Here is an 11312-nt window from a genome sequence, read left to right on the forward strand (position 1 = left end):
ATATACGTGTTTAGACCCTTTGCCTAGTACTTTGTTAAAGCACAAACAACCACAGGAAATACACTCACCTAATTAGTTTTGATTGTTTTCACCTAGTTACTCTTGATAGTTCCCCTGTTCATTTAAACTCAAGTCTGCCCACACTGGGGTGTATGTTCATCTGTTATGTCATGGAAAATATCTGCTGTTTGGACTCTTGTTTGGACTCTTGATTGTTGGACTCTGGTTCCCTTTGTATTAATCTAAATTTGGGATTATTTTATGTGTGGTCATCATACCCTGTTTAGTTTGTTGTTCATTTATACTTGCTTCGTTGGTGCTTGCTTGTATGACGTGACAAGCTTTGCACACCTGAATTGGGGGATCTTTACAAATCCTCTCAAGCTCAGACAGGTTGGATGGGGACTTTTTCAGATAAATCCAGAGATGTTAAATATGTTGTCCCTAAGCCACTTTGTGTTGTCTTGGCTTTGTGCTTGGGATTGCTGCCATGTTGGAACATGAACCTTTGGCACCTCAGTCTGAGGTCCTAAAAACTGTGTAACAGGTATTCACTGGGCATATCTTTGAACTTTACTACATTCAGCTTTCCCTAAACCATTAAGTTTCCTACTGCTGAAAAACACCCACACAGCATGATGCTGCCACCACCATGCTTCACTGTAGGGATAATATTGGTCAAATGATGAGCAGTACCTAGTTTCCTACAGACATAATGTTTAGAATTGAGGCCAGAATATTTCAATCTTGGTTTCATCAGATCAGAGGAACTTGTTTCTCACAGTCAGATTCCTTCAGGTGTTTTTTTTTGCAAACACTAAGCGGGCTTTCATGTGTCTGGGGAGAAGCTTGTGTTTTGACCCTCTGCCATAAACCCCAGATTGGTGGAGGGCTGCAGTGATGGTTTGTCCTTCTGGATCTTTGTTCCATCTCCACACAGAATCTCTGGAGCTCAATCAGAATGACCATTGGGTTCTTAGTCACCTTTCTTACTAAAGCCCTCCTCGTCCATTGCTCAGTTTGGGTCGGCGCCCACCTCTTGGAAAAGTCCTGGTCTTGCCTTACTTCTTCCATTTGAGAATAATGGGGGGCACTGTGCTGTTGGGAAATTGCATTGTAGAATTGTTGTTTTTTTTTAGCCTTCCCCTGACTGCCTTGCAATAATCCAATGTCTGAGCTCCGTAGGCAGTTCCTGTGACCTCATGGCTTTTGCTACAGTATGCATCATCAGCTGTACAGCTTTTTATAGAGAAGGGTGTGCTTTTTCAAATCATGTCCAATCAATTTACCAGATGGACTCAGGTCAAGGTGTAGAAACACCTCAGCAACAATCTGGAGAAATGGGAGGAACCTGAACCTGAACCTGAACCTGAGTTCAAACCTGAAGTTTCAATGTTGTCAGTTCTGAATAGTTATGTATATGTGATATTTTAGTATTTCTATTTTATTTTAATACATTTTCCTTTTAAAAAATAAATTCATATAAACAACTGTAGTATCAGGGTGCTACATGGCAAAACTTAGAAAAGCTCACCAAATGGAGGATATAATACGGTCTAGATCTTGGCTACTGGACTGGGAGCCTATACCCGAAGTACTGGCCTCCTTAGGGGCCTTCAGGGCCAAGTATGGACAGGTACAACCTCCCCTAGCCCAGGATTACTCACCTGTCCACGTCCTGGTCCCCTCTGAGCCAGCCTTTGGTCCTGGGTTGAGAAATACTCCCTCTTCCCCCGCTCCTGTCTCTGAGCGGGCCAACACCACCTCCGGTCCTGCACCTGCTCCTGCTCGACCAGTTCCTGTCTTCGAGTAAGCCGACACCTCCTCCGCTCCTGCTTCTGTCACCGAGCGGGTCGACGCTGCCTCCGGCTCTGTTCTTGGTCCTGTTCCTGTCTCTGAGCGGCTCGACGCCGCCTCCAGCTCTGGTCCCAGTCTTGCACCTGTATCTGTCGCCAGCCCAGCTCCTGACTCAGATCCTGCTCTGGCACCTGCCTCCGGGTCGCTCAACGCTTTGCCCGGTCTTGAATCAGATCCTGCTCTGGCAGCTGCCTCCGGGTCCATCGATGCCTCGTCCGGTCCTGTTCTGTTCCCATTCGAGTGTCCGGGTTGGCTGAGGTCCGGCCGGGTTCTGTTACTGTTGGAGTCTCCGGGTCGTCCGAGGTCAGGCTTGATTTAGTTCTTGCTCCAGGTTGGCTGAGATCTGGCCTGGTTCTGTTCCTGGCTCTGGGTCAGCCGAGGTCCAGTCTGGTCCTGTTACTGATCTGGTCCCTGCCTCCAGGCAAGCTGAAACCCGGTCTGATCCTGATCCTGCTCCTGACCCCAGGTCGGCTGACATCTCACCTTTTGCTGGGACTGAGCTGGTTGTCACCCCTCTCCTGGAAGTGGCCATCGCATCCCCTTTTGTCCAGCTGACCGTGGGTCAGCCGGGTACGGATTTCTCTTGGGTCCACGTTAAAACTAATCCTGACAGTAGTAGCACCTACTTTCTGGAACAATCTTTCACTATAACTGCATCTCGCCCTAGATTTAATGTCTTCTAAATCAGAACTCAAAAACACACCTGAGCAGTGGAGCAGTAAGACACCACAACTGTCAATTAAAAATCACTACAAGGAGATCACCTTCCATGTTATCCAGTCTCCTCAGCTACCATTAATTATCAGTGCCACTTGGCTACAAAGACACAATCCTCACATTGACTGGCAAACATGCTGACTTTTGAAGTGGGGACTCACCTGCTCTTCCTAATTTCTGCATGCAGCCACTGATCTTCCTGGTCCCTCCCAGAAGAAGAGCCATGAAGAACATTTCTCCCAGTTATCTAGACGTGATGGAATATTTCAGTATAACCAAAGTGATTTGTCCTCCCCCTCATAGACCCTACGATTGCAGAATCAACTTGCTTCCTGGATTTATGCCATTAGCAGCAGCCCTCATCAGATTATGCTCATGTTCTGTGGAATTGGATTTCTTTTTCATAAGCAAGAAGGATGTTTCTGCCCTTACACAGATTATAGAGGACTTAACCAACATTGTTCTTCTTCTTTTCCTTTCGGCTGTTTCCTTTCAGGAGTCGCCACAACGAATCATGTGCCTCCATCTAACCCTGTCCTCTGCATCCTCTGCTCTCACACCAACTAACTTCATGTTCTCTCACTAAATCCATAAATCTCCTCTTTGGTCTTCCTCTAGACCTCCTGTCTGGCAGCTCCAACCTGAGTATCCTTTCACAGTCTCTTCTCTGAACATGTCAAACCACCTCAGTCTCCACTCCAGATGTCCTTATACAACACCACAGCTCCTCTCTCTGCACCGTGTCATACGCTTTCTCTAAATCTACGAAGACACAATGCAACTCCTCATGACCTTCTCTGTACTTCTCCATCAGCATCCTCAAAGCAAATACTGCATCTGTTGTACTCTTTCTAGGCATGAAACCATATTGCTGCTCCTCTTCCACCTGGTCTCCTGGACACATAGTATATCCACCTTCCTTATGTGCATCATCTCAATCAACTCTCTAGCCTTCCCTGTCATAGTCCCAACATTCAAGTCCCTACTGTCAGTCCTACATTCTTAGCTTTCCTCTTCTCTCTCTGGATTCATGAAGGCATGCCTACGAACATGCCTTCCTTTTTCGACTTCGACCAACAGTAGTCCAATTTCCACCTGTACCCTTTAGGTCAACACACTGGTGGCGGTGGTTGTAAACCCGGGCCCGGGCGTAAAAAAAAACAAAACATAAAAACTCAGTATTAGTATTTGCACACAAGAATTAATTAAATGAGATTGATTTTTAAAAAACTTTATTTGGTGTCAGCCCTTCTTTCACAAGAAGTTTCACATTTCTGCCTGTTTCTGTATTCTGTAGAAGCAGATTACATAGTGTTTTATGAAATTCAATGCAATATTTTATGACTTGTCTCGACCCATGATTGCTCTCTTTGTGTTTCTCTCTGGTCTTAGCAGGATTATGTAACACTTAGGGCCAAACAGCGCCACCAAGAGGCCAAAACTAGAGGCCAGGATAGCAAATACCTCCACTGCATCTGCATATTTGCCTGGGGAACTTACATAAGCAGGGACAAAAGCCACCCACACAGCGCAGAATATTAGCATGCTGAATGTGATGAGTTTGGCCTCATTGAAACTGTCTGGAAGATTCCTTGCCAGAAATGCTAATAGAAAACTGAGGACAGCCAGTAAGCCAATGTAGCCAAGTAGCACAGAAAAACCTATGGTGGACCCAACAACACACTCATACACTATCTTGTCATTGTAGTACTGGGTGTTTTTATGAGGTGTTGGTGAGGCAGAGACAATCCAGGCAGTGCAGATTGCTGCTTGAACACAAGTCAGAACCAGAACTGTTCCTCTCTGCTGCACAGCACCAAACCACTTCAAACTGGCCTCACCTCCTGGCGTGGAGGCCTTGAACACAGCCAGAACCACCATGGTTTTCACCAGGATGCATGAGACACAAAGCACAAAGCTGATGCCAAATGCTGCATGTCTTAACTGGCAGGTCCATGGTCTGGGACGACCAATAAACAACAATGAACACAGAAAACATAGTTTAAGTGAAAGCAGTAACTGAAAACTGAGTTCTGAATTGTTAGCACGTACAATAGGTGTTTGGCGGTAATGGATGAAGATCCCCAGGACAACAGCACAAATAAAAGTTCCCAATAATGAGGTGGTTGCAAAGCAGATGCCCAGTGGCTCATTGTAAGAAAGAAACTCTATATTTTTAGGAACACAGTGCTCATGCTCGGGACTGGACCAGAAATCCTCTGGGCAGCTGGTGCACTCCATGGAGTCTGTAAAAAATAGGAAGGTTTTAAAATGCAGTGGAGTAAAAGCATGTGATCACATGTAAAGTCCGATATAGAAACTAAAAATATTATCTGAAGGTATTTACAGTTCATTCGAAAAGTATGAACGTTTTTCACATTTTGTTATGGTGCAGCCTTATTTCAAAATTGAATATCTTCACAGGCAGAGATCAGCCAAGTTTTGTTCACTAAGAAGTTTTACTGCAGGGCTGCCAACAGTAGTGAAAATGGCTTCAGCAGAATCAAAACTCAATGTCAACAAGCAAAAGATCATACCAATGTCAAAGCGAAACAGTAAAATCTAATTTAGATACATGTTGATTTTAAACAAAAGTGCAAGGGAATGTGTCCTTTCAGCTTATCCCGTGGTTTCAGGGTCGCCACAGCGGATCATTGTCCGCATGTTGATTTGGCACAGTTTTTACGCCGGATGCCCTTCCTGACTCAACCCTCCCCAATTTCTACCGGGCTTGAACCGGCACTTTAATGATTAAAAACATTTTAATCATGCTGCTGGATAAAGGAATGTCTGTGTGTGTGTTTATGCCTGTGCACACACACATGCCTGTATATGCACGGCCAACGTGAAGAAGTTTATCCGATATTTTGTGTATAATTATCATTTATAGCTTCTTCCCAAGGGATAGTACAGAAGAAGGGGAACTTTGATAAAATTGCAAGTTAAGTTGCATTTGCAATATTTCATGTAGAAGAAAATTTGCAATAATAATTTCATGAACACCAACCAGTCTTATTGCTGATCTTTCCCTCAGAACAAGGAATGCAGTCAAAACAACACACAGGTTCCCCCTTCTTTCCGGCCATCCTGGTACCTGGAGGACAGCTTTCGCTACACACTGACCGGGGAGGCTGTAGTAATAACATTTTAAATTAACACTGGTATAATGAAATTTAAATTCAGCAAAAATGCATTGCACAGGAATCTGAAACATCAGAAGTAACCTTCTTTGAAAGAAAATTCCAGAAGATTTTGTCTTCGTCCAGAGTGAGTTGTTCACTTTTGAAGGGCAACTTCTTAACTTCACCCACATTCTGAACTTCAGTTCTTCCATCAGGGAGCCACTGCCAGTTCATGATGTCATATATTGGTAAAGCGTCACCATTCTCATCAAACAACACTTCATCACCATACGGTGTAGTGAAGTTGACTTTTTCCAAGTAATACACAAGCTATAAAAAGCAGAATAAAAGTTATGGGAAACCAAAAGTGACAAGATTAAAAAGTATTCTAATAACCATAGTGAACACAGTTCTACCTTGTATTCACCAATTAAATTATATAACTAGGAAGAAATAAATTATTATTTTTCATAGTAAAAACATTTACCTAATGACAACATAAGTCATCGCCTTGTAACTGCCATCTTGTGATTGATGCATCTGTTACTACTGAAAGAACTGCTACATGCTCAATTTATTGATACATACTGTATAAATTAATACCACACCTGCCAAGGCTCCAACCTCTGCAATCTCCCACAGCTGTGCCCACTGAAAGGTCCTCTCCCTGGCACACACTGTAGCATGGCATCAAGAGCATATGCCAGAGCATAAACAGCCTTGTAAACATTATACTCTGATCGAAGGTTTGAAATGTCCAAGAACTCAGTCTCCACATTCTCAAGACCCTCCTGTCCCATGCATAATGGCACCTCAGCTTCAACCCACCTAGCTAGAGGTGATTCAAAGTTACACTGAAATGTGTGTTCCCAAAACTGATTCACCTGAAATATATTCAAAACTGCATGTTATACACAGTGGCAATACATTATTCGCAAAGAAGCTAAATGACTTTTCAAGGATGAACTCACCAAGCTGTTTTCGTGGCTGTTGTTGTGCTGCAGGTCAGGACGTGTTTGTAACAGAAAGTCTCTGAGCCCAGGAATTTCCCCACGACGGATGGCAATGCCAAGTGTGCCACCCAGGTACGGCATGAGCTGGGGGGTCTGAAGCACAGCAGCAGATGTCCAAGCTTCACTGGCAATCCACTGCAGTCCTGTCACATTCTGCCTCACCACCTGTCCATTACATTATAATAAACATATAAATCGATACTTTCATGCCACTAAAGCAGAATCTAATCTTTCTAGTCTTCACAGTCACTGTGCTCTTTTACTTATTCATACACATGGGCAATCTTAAGTTTGATTTCTTCAATAATTATCTGTTTGTAGTAAACAATTAATTCTTACAGTTTTATTATATTATTTTTTATTAATATTAACCTATAATATTAATAGAACTTCTTAACCTCTTCCATGATGTTAATCATGTGACTCTCATGTGCAAAAACAATGACTACGCGAGCTGTGGATTTCTTCATCACGTCCACAATCCTCTTTACTTCTGTTGGATTTTTACCCCACGGCAAAATTTCCAAATAGGCCAGACAACCTCCACCAGACTGACTCAGGTCAGATTGGAAGGAGCGGGCAGCATAGAGTCCATAATCATCATCACTAATGAGCAGACCTGCCCAGGTCCAGCCAAAGTGTTTTAGTATCTGAATCACAGCACGAACCTAAGTGAACAGAGAGTTGAGCGATTTGTGCACAGGCTACAATCATATTTGGAAAAGATTTTAAACTGGTTGTACAGTAGACAATGTTTACTAATTCCTATTAAAACACCTTAAGTTACACAGTCAATGTGAAGTATGATATCCTAAAAAAAAAATTAATTGCAGTACAAGAAAGTTGCTTTTAATGTTTTTCTTTTTTTTTTTGTTTGAGTTTTACCTGAAAGGCATCGCTTGGGATCGTCCTAAAGAATGATGGGTACTTTTGACGGTCACTTAAGCACGAACATGTGGCAAAATAACTCACCTGTAAAAATAGACTGGATATTTTTATGCACATTTAATGCTTTAGAAAGATATGTCAACATTATAATGGGGGCTGTTTCATGTTTACACTGGTTTTTAAAATCTGAAATAGATAGATAGGAAGGAAAAACTTACCATAGGTACTTTGTACAAACCTAAGACCGAGGAGATGGCAATACAACGTGTAGAGGAAGAATCACCCACAATCCCTATGACTGGAGGGGTTCCTACACAAGTCTCATCTAATACAACCTGCTCCTCTTGACCACTGACTAATGACAAAGCTGCACGAAACCCAACTCCTAGTTGGAGGCAGTTATCATACAGACTGTATCCCAGAGTCACATTAGGCAGCAGCTCGGAGTTTCTGTTGATCTCATCAATGGCAAAAACCATGGTCTGGGCTTGTCTGAATCCTAGAACATCAAAACTAACACAAAATACAACTAAATGCAATTGAAAAACACAATGACTTTGCAAATATGTTCATGATGAGCAACTAAACATTCTAGAACCAACAATGTCAGTGGAAAATAATAATAATAAATGCAACAACCACAATGAACTAAAAAAATTATTCTATAAATAAAACAAGGTGACTATGTAAGAATTATATTTTAAGTAACAAATATACTTTAAAATTAATTTAGCAACTAATCCAGTGAGTCAGTTCCAGTCAGACTCACCCATGACAAGTTGGCCATGGTGGCTCTGAGGTAAAAGACAAGTCAGGATCAGTAGAGAAGAAGTGAATTTGAAAAAGCCCACCTAGGATCACATCTCCAGTTTTGTGCATACCATTAAGATGAAATCGTCCCTGTAACAGGCAGGAGGAGGAATAAAGGGGGGAGGACAAAACAGAGGAAAACATGAGCAAGAGCAACTTGGTATTTAAAAATGCCAGCATGACTTATGTTCAGTTTTCCCTCCTCAGAGTCTAGTCTTTAAGTTGTATTGCTACATCACCTCCTTTTATAGACTTGTAATATTGTTTTATCTTGCACAACACCGCTCTGAGCCCGAGGGTATGTTGGGGCAGGGCATAAAATGCATTTGAGATTGGTCTTTTACAGGTGCAGAATTATCGTGGGAACTAAAGTTTCACAGGTCGTAAGGTCATGTTACCATCCTTTTCAACCCAAATTAAAGTCCATTACAACAGGTAACACTGTTTCACTGTTTTCACACCCAGTATCAAACTTGCTTACTCACCTTTTGCTCCTCAGCAAGACATCCTGTCTCTGGCTCCACAAAGAAGTGTGTAGCTAGATATAAACCTTAAACCTACCTACATCTGAACATTTGCTTCCTAGCAGCGAACCCACGGAAACCAGCACAGATGATCCATCTAAAGGACTTAAAAGACATGGAAGACAAAAGGACAAATTGACAAGAACTTGCTAATTAGACTCCTGACCACATTGTGTGAAGATTGATTTGCATTTACTCATCTCTTTGTTCTTTGTGTAAACCCAGCTGTTGAGCGAAATGTATAAAAGGCTGAACAACCTACACAGAAGTCTCAAGCTCATTTGTCCCACACAAATTCACCAAAACTATCCAATTGTGCCTTTTGCCTCTTAACTTGCATAACAGTTTTTGCTGTGACAAAAGGTATTTACTTTGATTATTCTTTTCCTTTTTTTTTAGACTTTTTGTGCCAATTTTTTAATTAAGCACGTGACAAAATGTACAGCATGCAACTGAAATGTACTTTTGTTGCTCTCATCTTTGGACTCTGCATACTGTCTGACATGATTCCTGTGTAGGTGGTTATAAAGGTGAATGGGGTTAAGTTGGTTGTGGCCACAGGTGTAGTGATGCCAGAACACACAACAGATTAGAAATATTTGCATAATCTGTCTGAAATTAATTTACATATTTTTTTAAAAGGCAAGCATTTGTAACACAGAAGAACCAACAAAAACACTCGGCCCTTCTTTTGGCGGCGGTCTTATTACTTCCTTCAAGCTCGGGCCCTCTACCAGAGGCCTAGGAACATGAGGGCCTGGGAATGTTGTTTCTGGAATCTGCTGGAGACACTCTCCCAGTATAGGAGTCACAGCCCCCAGTGTTCCTAATATTATGGGTACCACTTGTGTCTTCACCTTCTACATCTTTTCTAACTCCTTTTTCAGCTTTTGGTATTTCTCAAGTTTCTCGTGTTCCTTCTTCCTGATGTTGCTATCACTTTGGATTGCTACATGTACCACCACAGCCTTGATCTTCTGTTTTTTTACAACTACATTGTCGGGTTGTTTGGCTATTACAAGTTTGTCAGTCTGTATCTGAAATTGCCACACGATCTTAGCTCTGTCATTCTCCACCACCTTTGGAGGTGTGTCATATTTTGACTTTGGGACTTCCAGCCCGTACTCGGTACAGATGTTTCGGTACACTATGCCAGCCACTTGGTTATGGCGATGTATGCCCTGCCTGCTAGCATCTTGCACCCCGCTGTTATGTGCTTGATTGTCTCAGATGCATCTTTGCACAGCCTGCACCTGGAGTCCTCCCTGGTACAGTAGACCCCAGCCTCTATTGATTGGTACAGTAGGTCGCAAGTTCATTAGGGTGTGGTCAACATCCAGTGTGGTCCTGACTTGCCTGCCTCGTTGCTAATCATACTTCCACACAACAATTACACCGGCTCGGACACTGCCCATGTCAACAAGGTCCACGACAGGTGTTGGGGAACCAGGACAGACATCCCTTTGACATATAACATGAGTTAACTTAGGTTAACTAAGCAGCGCGCCTAATGTGTTCATCTTCGTTGGAGTCATCAGAAGTTAACTTGCTAGCTTACAGGCTACAAATAATCAGCTAACTCAGACAAAACATTTTCTGTAGTAAACTGATAAAAGCATTGTCAGTGCTAACTTGTGAAATTTAGATGCAAAGAAAGTTGGACAAATGTACTATAAATCACTACGGTGTATTACTGAGAATATGCAAATTCCACACAGAAAGGCCACGGGCCGGGACGGCCGTGGCGCAAACCTGCAACCTTCTAGCTGCAGCGCAAAACACTCCACCACTTTGCTGACCGCAGATACCCCCAGAAGCCAATAATTGGCAGGGCACAGTTGGTGACACGCTAGACCGAGGGACTGTAAAATGTTATATTGTATACATTGTATGGATAGTTCAAAATGATGGATAAAAATTGATTTCATTTTAACTTTAATGATAATCATGTTCATTCACTTTTTATTAAAATGTATTTACTGATGTGATTTTATCTGATGAATAAAAAAGTGCATCATATCAAGACAGAAAATAGAGACCTATTTGGCTGCAGCTTATGAGATAATAGGTGACAGCATGTAAAGGCCCATAGTGAACTTTTATTGTTCGGCGATTAACAATCCTTGTGGACAGCATCAGTCATTTCTGTAAATACCCCAAAACAACATATTTTAATATTGTATTGACAAAAATTACTGTAGCCCGTTTGTGGACACTGTAAAGCAACGTCGACATTACATACGTCCACAAAGTATGTTTAGTCCATCTTTCAAGAAAATAATGATATTTTTAAGCCTAGACAGGATGTTTTTGTTCCTAAATCTAACTGCATCATTACATTGTAAAATCATAAAGTGATATTTGATATCAGCTTGACAGTG

The 11312-nt window shown here is 42.1% G+C and overlaps 1 protein-coding gene across 1 annotated transcript; it reads right to left on the minus strand.

Annotated features, from left to right (window-relative positions):
* Positions 1–3821: 3821 nt before the first annotated feature.
* LOC137128968 (extracellular calcium-sensing receptor-like) lies at positions 3822–8525 on the minus strand. The gene is made up of 9 exons (XM_067507704.1): positions 8367–8525; positions 7816–8110; positions 7595–7681; positions 7108–7377; positions 6668–6874; positions 6305–6580; positions 5799–6026; positions 5582–5705; positions 3822–4820 (listed from the first exon to the last, which is right to left on the minus strand). The coding sequence occupies exons 1-9, from the start codon at positions 8474–8476 to the stop codon at positions 3913–3915; spliced, it is 2505 nt and encodes an 834-aa protein (XP_067363805.1). The 5' UTR covers positions 8477–8525; the 3' UTR covers positions 3822–3912.
* Between the last annotated feature and the right edge of the window lie 2787 nt (positions 8526–11312).

Source organism: Channa argus, chromosome 6 (assembly GCF_033026475.1).
Source record: "Channa argus isolate prfri chromosome 6, Channa argus male v1.0, whole genome shotgun sequence".
Taxonomy (NCBI): Eukaryota; Metazoa; Chordata; class Actinopteri; order Anabantiformes; family Channidae; genus Channa; species Channa argus.